Source organism: Miniopterus schreibersii, assembly GCF_964146895.1.
Source record: "Miniopterus schreibersii genome assembly, chromosome: 16".
NCBI lineage: Eukaryota > Metazoa > Chordata > Mammalia > Chiroptera > Miniopteridae > Miniopterus > Miniopterus schreibersii.
Window position 1 is genome coordinate 42,849,054 of NC_138116.1, and position 20,430 is coordinate 42,869,483.

The 20,430-nt window shown below is 38.0% G+C and overlaps 1 protein-coding gene across 25 annotated transcripts in view; it reads left to right on the top strand.

Moving 5' to 3' along the window:
• The window catches only part of NCOR1 (nuclear receptor corepressor 1), a gene marked incomplete at its 3' end in the record, with an annotated part of 194,618 nt that overhangs the window by 47,945 nt on the left and 126,243 nt on the right, over positions 1 to 20,430 (top strand). For all 25 annotated transcript variants that reach the window (XR_014000470.1, XR_014000471.1, XM_081161018.1 and 22 more), the window contains exons 4-5: positions 8,307 to 8,499; positions 12,918 to 13,100. Coding sequence is in view for 23 of the 25 variants with exons in the window: in XM_081161018.1 (XP_081017144.1) it covers positions 8,307 to 8,499; positions 12,918 to 13,100 (376 nt within the window). The remainder of the gene's footprint in view (positions 1 to 8,306; positions 8,500 to 12,917; positions 13,101 to 20,430) is intronic.

Sequence of the window (20,430 nt, forward strand, 5' to 3'; positions counted from 1 at the left end):
ACTCTTGTAACCCTTATTTTGAACTCTATCTAATAAGAGTGCCTGCGCCATTTCATTTAGTTCTTTTTCTGGGAATTTCTCCTTTTGTTTCATTTGGAGCTTGTTTCTTTGTTTTCCCGTTTTCGCTGCCTGTCTTTATTTGTTTTTGCGTGTTATATAGATCTGCCTTGTCTCCCAGTCTTGGTAGGATGGTCTTATGTAGTAGGTGCCCTGTGGGCCTCAATGGTATAGTCTCCCTGATTACCTGAGCTAGATGCTTCATGAATGTCCCTTGTGTGAGTTATGTGAGCTCTCCTGTTATAATTGAGTCTTGATTGCTGTTGGCCTATTTGTGGGTGTTGACACTCAGGCTGGCTGACAGTGAGCATTGACCCTACCACAGTGTGTGAGCTGTTGTGTGGGGGCTGACCCCACAAAGCAGAATTTTGAATTGTCCACAGAAGCAACTGGTGCCTGTGGAGATCTCCCTTTGGGAGTACAGCTTTTGGAGCTAATCGGGTCTTAACTCTGAAGAAGTCTGAAGTCATCCACTTGGTGTGTTGGTTCTGGGGCCTCTTGGGAGGGATTGTGGTGCAGGTCAGTCAGACAATGGCTGTGACCAGCCCTGGGTTACTTGTTAGGAGCTTTAAAGCCATCTACCGTTAGTGGCTTCCTCTGCTGGGCCTGGGTGTTAGTTGGAGGGGCCATGTTGCATACTGGGGCTTACACTAATACAAAGCCTTGTGTAGGTCAGCAAAATGCCCAAGGCACCCTGAGATTTGCCTTTGCCTTTGCCTTTGCCTGCTGGCTGCCTGTTAGGCTCATCCACTGAAATTGCCTCTGGTAGTATGTGAGTTGCGTGAGGCAGGTTCTCAGTGAGTTACTAGGTAGGGGTGATTATTGTTCACCAAGTTACTAGTGATTCAAACTTGGCACCAGTGCTGGGTCTGAGGCCACTCAGCAAAAGTTTCAGGGTACACCAAGGGCAGCCACCATCTGCTTGGTGCCTGTGGGCCTTTGCTGTTCGGTGGGGTCTCAGGGAGTCATCAGGGTGAGACCAGTAGAGTCATCAGGCTAAAACAGATTAAGATTTGGCAACATGGAGGGAGGGCTGTCACAGGAACGATGTCAGTGGTTGGTTCGAGCGGGGAAAAATGGCCCTCCTTGGCAAGCCACACGACTTGTGCCTCTCCCTTTGTATCTTTCATGCACCTTGAGTCTGCCTGGATCTTCTCGAAAGTTACTGAAGAAACACTGCAACCAGGCCCAGGGTGGCCAGCAGCCAGCGGACTCCTCTACAGGGTGGGAACTTGGGCTCGGGCAGGGCCTCAGGTTATTTGGGAGGGTAGGCCTAGTGCATCTTCCCAGGCTGATGCCACAGGGCAGTATTGCTATCCCGCAAAGGGAAATGTGGCCCTCACCTAAAGCCATTCCATTCAGTCTCTCCCTGGGTGTCTCTGACACCCCCTGAAGTTGTCCGGATGTCCTCGAGAACTTCTCAAGAAAGACTTCCTCGGCCCCAGGCTGGCTGCAGCCAACAGATTCCTTCAAAAGGTGCAAGTTTGGCATGGCACGTTCCCAGATAGTCTGGATGGTGTGATTAGTGCATTTCTGCAGGCCTCTATCATGGGGAAGAGGAATGTAGTCAGTTGGGAGCACTGGGAGAAAATGGCCCTTGCCTAAAGCACTCCACTCAGTCTCTCCCTTTGTGTCTCTGATGGCTCCTGCATCTGCCTGCACCTCTTCAAGAGCCTTACAAGAAAGACTGCAGCGGTCCCAAGCTGGTGACAGCTAGCTGATTCTTCCACAGAACGTGAACTTGGCAGAGTGGCTCCACAAGGAGTTGGGAGTGTGGGGCTGATGCTATGTGTACGGGAAAGCTACACCCAGAAAATATGGCATCTGTGGGTGATATGGGAGAGGGACTCAGCACAGTGAAAATGGTGGATGTTTCTCTAGCTCTCCCTCTGAAGCCATACAACCCAGTCTGTCCCTGTATGACTCCAGTCTTCTCTGAGCTACCGTCCCTTTGTTGGAGCCTGGGGTAAGTGTCCACAAATGAGATTTTGTGCACTGGCCCTTTAAGAAGGCACCTGCGTGTCTAGCATTCTTTGATCTCACCCTGGCAGATGGAATTTCTGCTGATTTTCTCAGCCAGATATTATGTGGCTCCTCTTCCCAGTACTGGTGTTCTGGGCTGGGGAGCTGGACCTAGGGGTCGAGACCCCTTTCTACTCAGTGGGACCTTTGCAGCTGAGGTATCCCTTCCAATTCTTAATTGCTGAATGTCAGTGCAGGGCCAGCTCTTTTTGCTTCTCTGCCCTTGTACCAGTCTCTGTGGCTTTTTCTGTATGTCCTGAGTTATAAGACTTATGTTCAACTAGACTTAGGTTGGTTATTCACTTTAATGTTGTATGATTTAGTTGTAATTCTGATTTGCTCCTGGGAGGAAGTGAGTGTAACTTCCACCTACTCTGGTACACATTAGAATTATTATAAAATCAATCAAAACAACAATCATTTAAGAAAATGAGTAACAAATTTATTAAATACAAGTAAAATTTTATAGAAATGCGTTCATGCTTCAATGAGATAGATGGGGTTGTTTTAAAATGTTACTTATTGATAGAATGAATGTAACAGCATGTACTCTATTCTTATTTTTTATTTTGCTGAAGAAATCTTGTTCACAAATAACTTCTTATGCTGTACATGCCCCAAATCACATTCTTATCTAAGATGAAAATATCAGTTTAAAACTTAAGTTCCATAATCTTCTTAAAATCAAATATTTGGGAACTTTTAGCTTGCCGAAGGATTTCTTTGCTGCTCTACAGGTGTTTACCCTTTGATAGTCAGTCATTGCTCCAGTGCAAGATACAGGAAGAGGGAGACTTAAGCTTTTCTTTATAAAATGACAGAAGGGCAATTGTGAAAAAGAAGTAGGGGAAGGAGACCCACAGATTATTATCTGGTAAGTCAGTTTTTTTATAATAGCAACAATAATTTTATAGATGAGGAAAGAAATTGAGGTTTAGAGATGTTTAATGGGTGCCAACATCACACAGCTAGTTATGTGCCAGACCTGAGACTCAAATTCAGCACTTCTAAAGCATAATGCAGTGCACCATCCACTCTACCACACTGCCTCTCAAGATAGGTCATTTTAAGTAAAGAGTGTATATGGAAGTTCAGAATCTCTGGAAGTTGATTGTTTTAAAATTATCAATGCTGGTATCCCCTGTGGAAAATCACTGTATGTGCCCACAGAAGACTGTGAGAATATGACAGCCAGGGAAGATAGTGTCCTGGAAACCAACAGATGGAAGTTTCAGGAAGGAAGGGGTAAGAGAAGAACAAAGTATAGCAGATAAGTTAGCATCTGTCTAAAAATACTATTTTTTTTTTCAGTGTTTGGAGGTCATTGCTGACTGTAGTGAGTGGTGAACTATTGGAATAAAATAAAATGATGGGGAATAAAGTCAGAGTCCAGTGAGTTTAGTGAATTGGAAAAGAGTAGCTGGTGAAAAAGAGTCTGAATCATTCTTTAAAGCAGTAGTAATCTTCTAATGTAAAATTTTATGCTGGAATTTGAGATCTCTATTTCCTAGGCTAGTCTTTAATAGTATTGGTTCTGAGAATTAAGTTCCTGTGAATTTTTTTATTGTAGTAAAATATACATAACAAAATTTACCACTTTAACTGTTTTTAAGTGTTCTGATTTGTTGGCATTAAGTACACTCACAATGTGGTGCAGCCATCATCACTATTTCTATAATTTTCTCATCCCAAAGAAAATCTATACCCATTAAGCAGTAATTCTCCTCTCCTCCCAGTCCCTGGTAACCTCTAATCTACTTTCTGTCTCTATGAATTTGCCTATTATAGATATTTTATGTAAATGAAACCATATAATAGTTTTCCTTTTGTGTCTGGCTTATTTTACCTAGCATGTTTTTAAAATACATCTATATTATAGTAAGTGTCAGAACTTTATTCCTTTCTGTGGCTGGATAATAGTCCACGGAATGTATATCAATTTTGTTTATCCATTCATCTGTTAATGGACATAGGTTGTTTCTACGTTTTGGATTTTTAAAAAAATTTATCTTTATTGTTGAAAGTATTACAGATATCCCCACTTTTCCCCCCATTGATCCCCTCCACTCCACATCCACCCCCCCAGGCCTTCACCACACTATTGTCTGTGTCCATGAGTTATGCATATATGCATATAAGTTCTTTGATTAATCTCTCCCTACCCACTCCCCCATCCCCGCCCTCCCACTGAAATTCATCAGTCTATTCCATGCTTCTGTGTCTCTGGATCTATTTTGTCCCTCAGCCTGTTTTGTCTATAGATTCCACATATGAGTGAGATCATGTAAAACTGGATCAGGAAGGATCAGAAAACCTGCATTGGCTAACAACTGATGAACTTGAAGCAGTAGTAAAAAAACTCCCGGCAAACAAAAGCCCTGGTTTGGACTGCTTCACAGGGGAGCTTTCTAATTCTTTAATTTGCAGGGTTAGATAGTTTACTAAAAGTTTTTCTTGCTTTTTGAGGTAGGCCTGTAGTGCTATGAACTTCCCTCTTAGGACTTCTGTTGTGTCTTATTGATTTTGGGTTGTTGTCATGTTTGGATTTTTTAAATATTGCTGCTATGAACATGGTTGTATAAATATCTGTTTAGAGTTCCTGTTTTCAATACTTTTGGTCATATACCTAGGTGAAATTGCTAGGTCATATGATAATTCTGTGTTTAACTTTTTTTGTTGTTAATCCTTACCAGAGGATATTTTTTCCATTGAGTTTTAAGAGAGTAGAAGGGTCAAGAGGTGGGGGTGGGGGGGAGAGAGAGAGAATTATGGATGTCAGAGAGACACATTAATTGGTTGCCTCCTGTACATGCCCAACTGGGGTCCAGGAAGGAACCTGCAGCTCAGGTACATGCCCTTGCCTGGAAATTGAACCTGAGACTCTTTGGTGTGTGTGCTGATGCTCTAACCACTGAGCTGCACCAGCCAGTGCTATGTTTAGCTTTTTGAGGAACCGCCACACTCTTTGCCAAAGCAGCTGCACAGTTTTACAATACCACAAATAGTGCATGTGGTTCCAATTTTTCCATATCTTTGTGGACTTGTTATTATTTTTTTTAAAAAATTAAGCTACCCTACTGGGTATGAAATGATATCTCATTTGTTTGTTTGTTTGTTTGTTTGTTAATCCTCACCCGAGGATATTTTTTCCATTGATTTTCGAGAGAGAGAGAGAGAGGGAGAGGGAGAGGGAGAGAGAAACATTGATGTGAGAGAGACATCAATTTGTTGCCTCCTGCAGGTGCCCCTGCTGTGTTTTGGGACTGAACCTGCAGCCCATGTGAATTGTGCCCTTGACCAGGAATTGAACTTTGGTTTGTGGGCTGACACTCCAACCACTGATCCACATCGGCCAGGGCATCTCATTGTGGTTTTGATTTGCATTTTTGTAATGATGAATGATGTTGAGCATTTTTTCATGTATTTGGCCACTTGTATATCATCTTTGGAGAAATGTGTCTTTTTTGGGTGAGGGTTGGTTATCTTTTTATTGGTAGATTGTAGGAGTTTCTTATATATTCTAGATATTAAAACCTTATCAAATACATGATTTGCAAATATTTTCTCCTATTCTGTGGATTTCTTTTCACACTCTTGATGGTTTTCTTTGAAGTACAAAAGTTTTAATTTTGTTGAAGTCCAATTTGTCTGTTTTTTATTTGTTGCCAAGGCTTTTAGCATGATATCCAGGAATTCATTGCCAAATCCAAGGTTAGGAAGATTTTCCCTATGGTTTTTCCCCCACCTTAGGCGTTTTACAGATTTGGATCTTACTGTTTTAAGTCCATATTCTGAGTTATTTTTGCATATAGTATAAGATAAGTTTCATTCTTTTGCATGTGGATATCCAGTTTCCCCGGTATGATTTATTGAAGAAATTATTGTTCCCCCACTGAATGGTCTTGGCACCCTTGTTTAAATTCAGCTCACTACAGATGTGAGAGTTTATTTCTGGGCTCTCAAAAGTATTGGTCTGTATATCTATCCTTATGGCAGTACCACACTCTTGATTACTGTAGCTTTGTAGCAAGTTCTCCAATTTTGCATTTCCTCTCCAAAATTGTTTTGGCTATTTGGGGCCCTTTGTCATTCTTTGTGAATTTTATGATGGACTTTTCTTTCTCCAAAAAAAACGCCATTGGGGTTTTATTATAGATTCAATGTAATCTGTAGATAGCTTTGTGTAGTATTGTCATCTTAACAATCTTAACTCTTTAATACGTAATATGGGATGCCTTAGTATTTAAGTTTTCCGTAATTTTTTCCAGCAGTTTCATGTTTTTCAAGGTGCATGTTTTGAGCCTCTTTGGTCAAATTTATTCCTATTCTGTTTTTTTGGATGTTATTATAAATGGAATTGTTTTCTTAATATCACTTTCAGATTATTCATTGCTAATGTATAGAAATAAAACTGATTTTTGCATGTTGATTTTTATATCCTGTAATTTTGCTCTATTCATAATTAGCTCTAACTTTTTTGTATGGATTCTTTGGAGTTTTCTAGATATGGGATCATGTCATCTGCAAATAGAAATACTTCTTTCTTTCCAATTTGGGTGCCTTTTATTTTTTTTCTTATCTAGTGCTCTGACAACCCCCAATACTACATTGAATATAAGTAGCAAAAGCAGGCATCTTTGTATTGTTTCTGAAGCTTCCTACTCCATTACTTTTCGTGACACCATTGTGAATTTTAAGAAGATAATGGATTTTATGTCTTAAATGAGATTTCACAATTTTGCAGTATAATAATTTTATAGATTTCAGGGTTTGTTTCATCATTGATCCTAAAAAATGAAACCCAGTGATTATCATGTCAATGAAATGTTGTGTTGTGTTTTTTCTTTGAGCCTATGGAAAGATGATATAATGCCAAAAAGATAAAAACATTTGTAAAATGTAATCTTTAACTAAATATGTGTCACCAGGATAATTGAAATAAGACAAAGCTTTACATTCTCATTGTTCTTACACCTTCCTTATTCTGAGAGATCAGACTAAATGTTAGGGGGACATTAAAGGAAGACATAATTGCTGTGGTATTTTCTCTCTTACGAGTATAAAAAGTAAACATTTATGATACTCCTAAAAATATTATTTTTGATACATTTGTGTTTAAAACAAAATATCACTTCTGTAAATACCTTGGTAGAAAATGAAAAGTCAAATGATCAAATACCCATATGTAGTACTCTGTACAGTATATCATTTAAAGAAATCAAAGACAGATTCTTGACCTTCAAGACACTTAATACCTGGGGAAACTAAACAGAATACATATTTAGGGGGTCAGAATTATATCTTTAAAACAGTGTTGCATTTCCATTCAAGAGACTCTTCAAGCCTTCATAATAGCTCACAACTCAAGTCATTTGTCTGTCCATGTAGCAATTGCTAGATTTTTTTTTTAATCCTCTCTGGAGGATATGTTTGTTGATTTTAGAGAGGGAGAAGGAGGGAGAAAGAAGGGAAGAGAGAGAGAGGGAGAGAGACGCATCGTTACCTCCTGAACACACCCCGACTGGGAATTGAACCTGCAACTTAGTTATGTGCCCTGACTGGGAATGGACCCACAGCCCATTGGTTTACAGGACAACGCTCCAACCAACTGAACTAGTTTTTTTTTTATCCTCACCCAAGTGTATTTTAAAAAAATATATGTTTTTATTGGTTTTAGAAAGAGAAGAAGGGAGAGGGAGAGATAGAAACATTGATGCATCAACATCAGTTGGCTGCCTCCTGCATGCCGCCTGCAACCCGGGCATGTGTCCTGAGCAGGAATCAAATTGGCAACCTCTTGGTGCATGAGTTGATGCTTAACCACTGAGCATCACTGGCCAGGCTAGCTTTTTTTTTTTTTAATTGGTTAAGAATGACGTTATTCTAGTCTAGATTATACTGAATTCAATAATTATATTATAGGTTTAAAAATACTATTTTATAGATATTCTTTAGCAACTTTAAGTTTTTTGCAAATTGAAATCTTTTATTATGTCTTTCACTTCTTTATCACTAGCCTCTGCTGCAGAAAATTTTTCTATTAGAATTCAAATTTTAATAGTACTTTATAGTGAGGTGTATATTCTTCTGGGGTGAGGGAGGAGGGGCCAGAGATTCACTTTAAAAGCTAATTTTTTCATTTATTTAAAAGTCCAACCAGAGATACTAGCAGGAAGTGGTTCATCATTTAAAAATTTTTAAGTGTTTATTTTCTTTGTATGTATTAGGCCTCAAGAAAGGAGACCTGGATATGAACAGTTTCACCCAGGCCCGTCCCCAGTGGATCATGATTCACTGGAATCCAAGCGACCACGTTTGGAGCAGGTTTCTGATTCCCATTTCCAGCGTGTCAGTGCTGCGGTCTTACCTTTAGTGCACATGCTGCCAGAAGGGTTGAGGTCTTCTGCAGATGCAAAGAAGGTAAATATTTGTTCCCTTACCCTGTGGAAGTCGGTCTCTAATGTTTATTTAGCCGTATTCAGGCATCATGCCTAAAAGAGAGTCCAGTTACGCCAGTCTCTAAAGGTTAGTGCTATGGGAAAGTAAGAATTTTGTTAAACAAAACTAAAAACCACAGACTTACTGTTCCAGACTTTTGAAGTCAGTACTTTTGACTTTTTAGTAAATGAAAACAATCTAAGGACTGTTACAAAGAAAAATTGCTATCGAATAACTCTCAAGATTTTGTACTGGCTTGCTGGGCTGTAAAATGCAGTTAGAGGTACTCAGGACCACCATAATTTTGTTAAATTTAAATAATCTTCTGAAATTCAGTTGCAGTTTATTAACTTGTTACATGGAGAAAACACATTTTAGGTAAGGTTTAAGAATGCTTATGATTTTTAAAGAAAAAACATTATTTTTCTAATTTATGTAGAAAATATGTTCTTTAGGAAACATAAATACAAAGGTAAAAAGTTACCTGTAATTCTGTATCTTGGAGATAATTACTTTTAACATGCAGCTATATTTTGTGGCATTTCAAGCAATGTGTATTTATGAGAAGGTTCAACTAAGATCAAACCTCTTTTTCTCTCTGTTTATTATTATTTGCCTTTCTTTAAAGAAAAGTGTTTGTGTATTCCCTTATTTTGTTGCTGTGTTTTTGTTTTTTTTAATTGAATATATTAAGGTGACATTGGTTAATAAAATTATAGGTTTTGGGTATACAATTTTATAATACATCAACTCTCTATTGTATTGTGTATATTCACCACCCCAAATCAAGTCTTCTTCCATCACCATTTTTCTCCCCTATACCCTCTATTACCTTACCGCAATCCCTTTTCTTTTGGTAATCACCATGCTGTTGTCTGTGTCTGTGAGGTTTTTTGTGTTTTTGTTTTTACCATTTGGGACAGCTTGGATGGATCTAGAGGGTATTATGCTAAGAAATGAAATAAGCCAGTCAGAGAAAGACAAGTACCATATGATTTCACTCATATGTTAAAATCTAATGAACAAAATAAACTAACAAACAAAATAGAAACAGACTCATAGATGGAGAACAGAGTGACAGCTGTCAGAGGGGAGGGGGTTTCGGGGCCAGGTGAAAAGGTGAAGGGATTAAGCAGAGTTTATCTTTCTAAAGTGTTCATTTTGCTTATCTTTAAACCTGGCACTTATTAGAAACTGAATAAATATTTATTTAGAGAGAATAAACTAATTCTTTAAAACTCCTAACAATAAAATGTTAACCCCTCTACTATCATACTTTAATATCTCTTATTCTCTCCCTCTTTTTATTAGCAAATTTTTTTCATATAGTTTATTTACTTTTATGAATAATGGCCCTTCCCACCCTGAAATTAGGTAAATAAATACCCACGTATTTTCTTTGAGTTTTTATGCAGTGAAAAGTGATTTAAGAGATAGTGGGTGTCTGCAATTTATTTTCACATAGTTGAACCAAGGACAATAAGCTAGGTGTATATATATGTGTAGAGAGAAAACAAAGTAAAATATTAACTAGTGAATCTAGATGAAGGATAAATATCTATTATATTCAACTTTCCACTGTTATGTAAATTTGAAAATTTACAAAATAAATTGGATGGGGATAAGCTCTTTGTCATAAGCTAGAAATGAACTAAACTTCAGGGAGTTTTGATACCCTGTTCATCATCATATGAAATATCTATTATAGTTTATGGGTACAAAAGAAGTATTTTGCAGCATTTTTTTATTTTTATTTTTAATTTTTTTCAGAGAGAGGAAGGGAGAGGGAGAGAGAGATAGAAACATCAATGATGAGAGTGAGTCATTGATTGGCTGCTTCCTGCATGCCCCCTGCTGGGGATCTAGCCCACAACCCAGGCATTTGCCCTGACCAGGAATTTGAACCATGACCTCCTGGTTCATAGTTCAATGCTCAATCACTAGCCACACCAGCTGGGCTATTTTGCAGCATTTTGAAAAAAGAAAAGAAAAAATTGAATAAAGGTCTTATTCCGTTACTGAATAATTACCACAAATGTAATACCTAGTTACGGATTTTTTAGCAGAAAGGGATCTTAAGAGCTTAATCATAGGGATGTAAGGATAGTTCAACATTTGTAAGTCAATCATCATGATACATCACATTAACAAAATAAAGGATAAAAACTGTATAATTATCTCAATAGATGCAGAAAAAACATTTGACAAAATTCAATATCCTTTCCTGGTAAAAACTTTAAACAAAGTGGGTGTAGAAGGAACATTACTCAATGTAGTAAGTGCTATGTATAACAGATCTACAGCTAGTATGCTGAGTAGTATAAAGTTGAAAGCTTTACCTCTAAGATCAGGAACAAGACAAGGATATTATCACCTCTTCTGTTCAGCATAGTATTGAAAGCCCTAGCCACAACAGTCAGACAAGAAAAAGAAATAAAAGGCATCCAAATCCAAAAGGAAGAAATAGAATTGTCATTATTTGCAGATAACATGATACTATATATAGAAAACCCTAGAGACTCCACCAAAAACCTCTTAGAACTAATAAATGACTTCATTAAAGTTGCAGGGTACAGAATCAATGTACAGAAATCTGTTATGTTTTGTTATGTTTCAATGTGAAATTAAAATAATCCCATTTATAATTGCATCAAAAACCATAAAATATCTAGGAATAAATTTATCCAAAGAGGTGATATACCTGTACTCTGAAAACTATTAAGATATTGAAGAAATTGAAGAATAAACAAATAAATGGAAGGGTATATGTACCTTCCTCATGGATTGGAAGAATTACTATTGTTAAAATGTCCTTATTACCTAAAGCAATATACAGATTCAATACAATTCCCATTAAAATACCAATGGCATTCTTCACAGAATTAGAACAACTATAGTCCCATGAACTATGCTTGTTCTAGACCTCTTATAGCCTGAAGAAAACTGTTTCTGAATCTGAAATTCATGTGCTTTACAGTATTGCTTATATCTTTACCTTAGACTGGAAATTAATAGGGGATGTGTATGTATGTATATACCAGATGGTAGATTTTGGGTAGAGGGGCTTTTATTCTGCTGTAGTTCCCTGCTGATTTTGAGGTGGAATGGTATAATATATTTGGCTAAAGAGATGTTATATGCACTGCATTTAGTTGCCCTTTATAAGGATAGGCCTAGGTGATAGTAGCAACAAAAGTTTCTAGGTCATTTTCCTAACTTCTGTGTCTCAGAACTGGCCCTTGCAAAGCCTGAAAACTTTTTGATAGGAACTCTTAACCATATCATAGTTAAGTTATGTAGACACACAGATTTTTACCTGTAGTTTATACTATTTTCCAGCCTACATATTCAGATTTTTTGAAGAACCATTGCAAAAAAATGGCTGAGAAATTGGTATCTTCCTTTGTCATGATTCCATTATTTCCCCCCCAGAAATTCTCTGTAGTCTCAGTATTGTTATACTGAAGGTTGGTCATCCAACCTGTCACCTCATTCTGTATAGCTTTTAGGATCTTCAAAATAGTGACTGATATATCTAAATGATAAAAGTGGTATAAACATCACTGGAGGTTGTGTGTGTACAAAAATTACTATAGGACTCCATATAGAGAAATAGTGCACATGGCTCTGCTGTGTTTTTGTGAACCCTGAAGGGAAAAAAAGACACCTGCTAAGAAGGGCTCTTGGTGGCTAACGAGGCTCAAAAAAAAAAAATAGAACCTAGCAGCAGTTCCCATATGGGAGCCTCTCACATAACCTGCACTTCACTGAGGTGCCTGTATCCACATTGAACTGCCTGCTTGCACTGTTTCTGCCATCTGAGACAGCGTTTCTGAAGGAGTGTCTATTATTTCAACCAATAGGATTGAGGTTTTTCCCCATTCAATCAGAGCTATGCAGCTCCAACCAACCAGAGCAGCTCTTCTGACCAATCAGGACAGTGCCTTTGGGCCAATCAAACTGTGTCCTCATTTCCATTAGGGTGGACCAATCAGGGACCAGGGCGAGGAACTTCTTTCTATATGAGCCAGCACCTTTCCGGCTTGGAGAGTGCACTTTCCACTGAAGACTGTGTTTCCACTGTTATAGCTGAGACACTGAACCATCATGGGGCAGAACAGAGTGAAGCAGAGCGGCGCTGCCTACGTGAAGAGCGACCTGGTCCAAAGGCAGCCTCAGCCTTGCTGTTTTAAAAGTCACGCTGTAGCACTATTGAGCTGTTTGCACTGAATAAAGTTTCCTTCTTAACAGCATCCAAAATTGGGGATTCCTGTTGGTGTTGAATTGGTGCCAATGACCATCACTTGCATTTTAAAATTGACTTTTTCAGTTAATAGAATCTTGACACTAACATTGGCTTTTAGGGAGGAATAAATTGTTCTCGGTTTTCTTCCCTAAAGGATCCAGCATTTGGAGGCAAACATGAAGCTCCATCCTCTCCAATCTCTGGGCAACCATGTGGAGATGATCAAAATGCTTCACCTTCAAAACTTTCAAAGGAAGAGTTAATACAGAGCATGGATCGTGTAGATCGAGAAATTGCGAAAGTAGAGCAGCAGATCCTTAAACTGAAAAAGAAGCAAGTAAGTGTTTGATTTTACTGCTTAATATATTCTAAGAATGATTATTTGTCTTCTTATAGAAGATAATGTTGATTTTTCCATACATTTCAACTTTATTCTGCTTTTTTTTTTTTTTTCTAGAAGTTTTCTTATTTTCATTCCTTACTTTCTTCAGTTGTATTGTTTGATTGTATGCTAACAGATAGCAACCTTATTTGTTCATTCTATTTTTATCTTATTGGGTGGGCTGTTTCTAATTTGTTGCTTTTCATAAACTGGTGCTGTATTTTTGGTTCACATGTAAACAGATTTTCTAGGACATGTCATGTGCCTAGGAATGGCATTGCTTGGCCAGAGTATGCATATCTTTGAGTATACTAAATGATACCAGATTTGCTAAAATGGCAGTACCATTTTACATTCTCACTGGCAGCATGTCCAAGTTTTGTTTTTGTGTATGGCCTTGCCTTCATTTGGTAATTTTTTTCAGTTGGATATGAAATAGTTTTCACTGTGGTTTTAATTTGCATTTCCCTCATCAGGAATGAGCTAGAGCTTATTTTCAATTGTTTATGGTAATTTGTGTTTCTTATGGGGATTTTTTTGGGGTCATTTTCTTATTTCTAGTATTTCCTAAAGTCTCTTGTCATTTATATGTATAGCAGATAACTTCTATTTTGTGGCTTGTCCTTTTGCTTTATTTTGGGGGGTGGAGTAGGGATTTTTTGTGTTGAGATAAAAAATTCACATACCATAATAGTGACCCTTTTAAAGCGTACAATTCAGTGTCTTTTAAAGCAGTCAAAAAGTTGTGCAGTTATCACCACTATATAATTCCAGAACATTTTTATCACTTTGAAAAATAACCAGATACCTATTAGCAATTAATCTCTATGTCCCCCCTTCCCCTGCCTCTGGCAACCACTAATCTCTTTCAGTGTATATGGATTTATGTGTTCTGAACATTTCAGATAAATAGAATCATACAATATGTGACATTTTATGTCTGGTTTCTTTCATTTAGCATGTTTTCAATATTCATCCATGCTGTATCTTGTATCAGCAGGGATAAAATTTCTCTTTATCAGCTTGGATGTACTGTTTTGTTCATTAGTTGATGGACATTTGGATTGTGTTCACTTTTTGGCTGTTACGAATAATGCTACTATAACACTCATGTACAAGTTTGTGTCTGTGTGTGTGTGCATGTGTGCGTGTGTGTGTTTAGTGTTAAAAGTGAGATTGCTTCCATCCAGAAAGGGGATTGATACTTAAATAGAAGATTTCAATGTGGGTTGTTGATGATACTCAGTGTGAGCTTTATTTGTCTCCTTTCCTCTCTCTTTATTTTTGGGCTCAATATATGAGGACTGTTCATTGTTGTTTTTCTTGATTTTCCTGAATTTTTTATTTAATGTTATTTACAGAGCTAGGTCCTTTTGATGTTTCAGAAGTTTTTCCTGCCTTTTTTTTTTTTAAAGTCTTTTTCATTCTAGTTTGATATGTATAGATTTCTTTATTGGAGCTTTTTCTTCAGCTCCCTCCTCATTATACTCATTATCTTCATCATTAAGTTTCACTTTTATCTGTGGAACCTTGCTACCATTTCTAGGGGCAGATCCCCTTCCAGATGTACGTGGGGGTTTGACACCCTCTTCCTCTGCGTGTTCTGATTCTGCGTCTCCCTCCACAGCTACTGAGTGCTGTCCACTATGTACAGGCTCTGAACCAAGTGTAGACCACAAGCGGTGTTATTTCAAAGCCCCTAAGGGAAACATTGGCTATATAGATAGTTTTGGTTGCCAGTGTTACTTAAATTGGACTGTATTCATAATTCATTGCCTTTTTTTCAACAATGTTCAATTCATCCTTTGCACCAGCCCTAAAATGAGCACTCTTTTTTTTTTTTTTTAATCCTCACCTGAGTATATTTTTTCCATTGCTTTTTCAGAGAGAGTGGAAGGAAGAGGAAGAGAGAGAAAGAGAGAAAGACATTGATGTGAGAGAGACACATCAATTGGTTGCCTTCGGCATAAGCCCCGACCAGGGCCGGGAATCAAGCCTGCAACCAGGGTACGTGCCCTTGGCTGGAATCAAACCGTGGACCCTTCAATCTGTGGGCTGACGCCCTAACCACTCAGCCAGATAGGGCTCATTATCCACTTTAAAGTGATAACCTTGGTTAGCCTTTAGTTCTCAAATGAAAAGATAGTTCTGGGACCTTAGTAGGCTCATGTTCATGTCTGTTGAATCGTCCATATGTAAATGGCTCTCCACATTTTTTTCCCGAATCCTCACCTGAGGACATGTTTATTGATTTTTAGAGAGAGTAAGGAAGGGAGAGAGAGGGAGAGAAAGAAAGAAACATTGATGTGAGAGAGAAACATTAATCTGTTACCGCCCATACACACCCTGACTTGATATCGAACCTGCAACCTAGGCATGGGTCCTGACCGGAAATCAAATCTGTAGCCTTTTGGGGAATGGGACGATTCTCCAACTGAGCCACCTGGCCCCAGGGCTATGTTTTGGGAGGTTTTTGATTACTGTTTCAATTTCCTTACTGTTGATTGGTCTATTTAGATTTTACAGTTCTTCATGATTCAGTTTTAGGAAGCTTATATATTTTTAAGAACTTGTTCATTTCTTCTAAGTTATCAATTTGATGGTGTATCGTCCTTTGTTTATCTCTGCTGTTCATTGTAACTTCTCTTTCATTTCTGATTTTGTTTATGTGAGTTTTCTCTTTTTTCTTTAGTGAGTCTAGCCAGGAGTTAGTTTTATTAATTTTTTCAAAGAACTAGCTGTTTGTTGGATTAAGTTTTTATTGTCTTTTATTCTTTATTTCATTTAATCCTGCTCTAAATTTAATTATTTTCTTTCCTCTACTGACTTTTAGCTTCATTTGTTCTTCTTTTTCTAGTTCTTAAAGGTGAAATATTAGATTGTTTAGTTGCAATTTTCCCCCCAAAATGTTTTTATTGATTTCAGAAAGAGGAAGGGAATGCTTTTTCTGCATCTATTGATATGATCATGTGATTTTTGTCTTTCATTTTGTTTATGTGATGTATCACGTTTATTGATTTGTGAATATTGTACCAGTCATTGATCGGCTGCCTCCTGCATGCCCCCTACTGGGAATCGAGCCTGAAACTGAGCATGTGCCCTGACTAGAATTGAACTGTGATCTCCTGGTTCATGGGTAGATGCTCAACCACTGAGCCACACTAGCTGGGTGTGATTTTTGTATCTTGAGGTAGGCTTGTAATGCTATAAACTTCCCAAATTTTAATGTCTGTTGTGATTCTCATTTATTTCTATGTATCTTTGTTGTTATTTTTTTAATCTTCACCCAAGGATATGTTTTTTTATTGATTTTGAGAGAAAGGAAGGTGGAGAGAGAGAAACATCAACCAGTTGCTTCCCATCAGAACCCTGACTGGGGATGGAATGTTTCTATGTATCTCTACTTTGATCTTTTCTCTTATTTCTTCTTTGACCAAGTCATTGTTTGGTAACGTGTTGTTTAATCTCTACATATTTATGGTTTTTCCAGCTTTCTTTTTGCTGTTGGTTTCCAGTTTTCAAGCGTTGTGATCAGAGAATATGCTTGATATAATTTCAGTATTCTTAAATTTGGTGAAGCTCATTTCATGCCCCGATATACGCTCTATTCTTGAGAATGTTCCATGTGCCCTAGAGAACAGCGTGTATTCTGGTGTTCTGGGATGAAAAGCTCTATAAATGTCGATTATGTTTGGTCTAATGTCTGATTTAAGGCAGATATTTCCATATTGATATTCTTCTTGGATGACCCTTCTGTTGCTGTCAGTGGGGTGTTTAGAGCCTCTGCTATAATTGTCTGTCAGTTTCTTTCTTTAGTTGTGTTAGTAGTTGCTTTATATATTGTATTGCTCCCAGAATGGGTGCATATATGTTTATAAGTTTTATATGTTTTTGATGTATTGTCTGCTTTATCATTATAAAATGTCCATCTTTGTCTCTTGTTACCTGTTTTTATTTTGAAATCAGTATTTGTCTGATATAAGTGTGGCTATACCCACTCTTCTCTGGATGCCATTTGCTTGGAGAATAATTTTTCACCCTTTCACTTTGAATTCTATGTTTGTCTTTGCAACCGAGGTGTGTCTCCTGAAGGTAGCATATAGTTAGGTGGTTTTGTTTTGTTTTGCTCTGTTTTGGTTTTTGTTAATCCTCACCTGAGGATATTTTTTTCCATTGATTGTTAGAGATATTGGAAGAGAGGGAGGGAGGTCAGGGGACAGGTGGGGGGCGGGGGAGAGAAAGAGATTGAAGTGAGAGAGACAGATTGGTTGCCTCCCACATGCACCCAGACCAGGGTAGGGGATCGAACCTGCAAACCAGGTACGTGCTCTTCCTTGACTGGGAATTGAACCTGAGACCCTTTGGTGCGGGGCCTAATAGTCTGTTAACAGCCAGCGCTGTTAGGTTTTGTTTTTTTACCCATCATCATACTCAAGTGTATTTTAATTGATGAATTCAGTCCTTTTATATTTATTGTGATTATTGATGTATGAGGATTTCCTTTGGCCGTTTTATCTTTTGTTTTCTGGTAGCTGTGCATCTCCGTTGTTTCTTTACCCTTATGTTTCAGTCTGTTACTCTGGTTTGGTGGTGGTCTTTGATTTTTTTTCTCCATTTCCTCTTTTGTTATGTGTCTCAATTCTAGATTTTTGTTTTGTGACTACCATTAAGTTTATGGGGGCAAAACGTTTCCTATTTACAATACTCTTTTCTTCTTCTGATTGCATCTTATCTTCATTTACCTGTGCAAGTACATTCCTAATCCCCCTCCCCTTTTATGCTTTTGTTTTCACAAATTATTTTTTATGCTGTGCATTCAGTTTCAAATTGCAGTAGCTATTGTCTTTTTTAGTTTTTATTTAATGCTTTTATCTCCTTGGACCTTTACGATATGTTTTAAGTGTTTAATGCTGTATTCTAAACAAGAGTTGCAATTTCCTTGTTCTTTGTCTGTTAGTCTTCTTACAGTTTTGTATTCTTTTGTCTTTTTGTTTCATGTAGAAGAACACCTTTCAGCCAGTTGTGTCAGCAATAAAATCTTTTATTGCAGGTCTTATGGTGGTAAATTTCTTCAGCTTATGTATGTTTGGAAAAGCCTTTATTTCTCTTTTATATCTAAAGGTTAACTGTGCTAGATATAATATTCATGGCTGGTGATTTCTCTCTCTCTATAATTTGAAAATTTGACTCCACTCTTTCCTAGCTTTTAGGGTTTCTGTGATAAATCTGATGAGGTTACCATTTTTTCTCTGGCAGCATTGAGAATTCTTTGTCATTGGTTTTTGAGAGCTTTAATATAATATGTCCTGGAGAAGGCCTTTTGGGTTGAGATAAACAGGTTTTAGCCTTTTGGATTCAAAGATCCAGTTCTTTCCATAGGTTTGGGAAGCTCTCATCTATTTTTTGTTTGAATAGGCTCTACGTTCCCTTCTTCCTCTTTCCTCCTGTAGACCCATTATTCTTATGTTGCTCTTTCTAATGTAGTCAGATAGTTTTCATGCAGATCTCTCAGTTTTCTTTCTACTCTCTATTCTCTCTTCCACCTGAGTCATTTCTAGACTTCTAGTTTCAGTATCACTAATTTTGTCTTCTGTCTGGTCTCCTCTATTTTCTAGTCTTTCTAGTTCATTCTTTGCCTCAAATATTGAGTTCCTTAGCTCCGGAATTTTATTTTATTTTTTTATAGTTTCAGTCTCTTTGGTGAAGTACTCCTTTGGCCGTTGATTTTATTTTTGAGCTAATTGAATTATTTTTCTCAGTTTTCTTGTATCTCATTGAATATTTTCAGAACTATGATCATGAATTCTCTTTTCATGTAAATCATAGTCTTCCATGTCTTCAAGTTTATTTTCTGGAGATTTTTTATTCTTTTTGAACTCCCTTGTTACCTTGTTATTTATTGTACTTGATGGGTTATTTCTCTTTCTGCCATTTGTGGGAATGAAATTTCCTTTTTCTTTCTTTAAAAATTTTTTAAAAAGTATTTGCCTCTTAGCTGTTTAGTAGGTTGATAAATAGAGGTCTTTCTTTTGTTTTCTAGTAGGTGGTGCTGAAGCACAAGGTTTTATTTTCTCTTAGCTGCACTTTTGGGGCTACTGGGATGATCTCTGTGAGGCGATGTCCCTCCACCCCTTTCCCCATATTGGCCAAGGAGCTGGGTGTTCCCTTTGTGACCTGGTACTCATTCCCCTTGGTCTTGGGACAGCACCTCCGTGGTGGAAAGTTATGGTTTATGGGTCTCCTGGCCTCAGGGATTTTCCTGGTGCTGTCTTTCTGTAGTCAGAGGAGCCGGCAGAGCCACTCTGTCTGAACTGACCCAGCTGCTTTTACGAGGCTCTGTAGTGATGGGGGGCATCTGTGGCTCTGTTCTTTCTAGTGGGTTTAGCCAAAATGAGTACAGACCACATAGGCTGGAACGTTTCTTTTCTGCCTTTTCTCAATCTTCCCAGTGAGGATTTTAGTGCTGAGTTGGCCCTAGGAGGATGGGGAGGTTCCTGCATGTGTGGATTTCTTTGTTTGGTCATGGTGGTTTGTGGAATGTTGCCACCTCATGAACCACTTCTCTGCCCCTTACACTCAGCTCAGCCTCAGTGTGTGCCAGCCACCCAGGCCCAATTGATTGCTGTCTCTGACTGTGGTTTGCTAATGGGGGACGTACCCTGACCTTTCACTGGTATCACATCTTCTTGGGCCACTGCTAGGGCTGGATTTCATCTGCATCCTTGCCCTGTCTTCCCTGTTCACCTGGATATGCCCACTTTCAGATGTGTCAGTGTGTGGAACTTTCAGACATGTTTGTTTGTTGAACAGGAAATCTGTGGTTGAATTATAGCTGTCCTACTTGTTACTTAAAAGAGTCCTGTGGGTCCTCTCATGCTGCCATGCTGCTGACATCACCCCTCACATTATTATTAATTTACCAGAAATTGATTTTTTGTCTCTGCCTCTAAGTAGGAGTCAACATTCTTTTTTTTCCTTTATGGATAATTAATTGAAAAATTCATCCTTTACCAACTGTTCTATAATTTTACCTCTATTATAATTCAAGTTTGCACATATATGTGGATTGATTTCTGGGCTTTGTATTTTTAATTATTTGCCTCTCTGTGGTATTGGTGCAGAAATATAATAATCTCCTAATCACTAGGGCTTTATAGTAATGTTTTTTTCTTTTTTTTCCAGTAAGACAACCCCCCCTCTGCAGGCCTCTTACAGCAATTTAAAATTTCTGGCCTGGCCTGGCTCAGCGGTTGAGCGTAGACCTGGGATCCAGGTTATCCGGGTT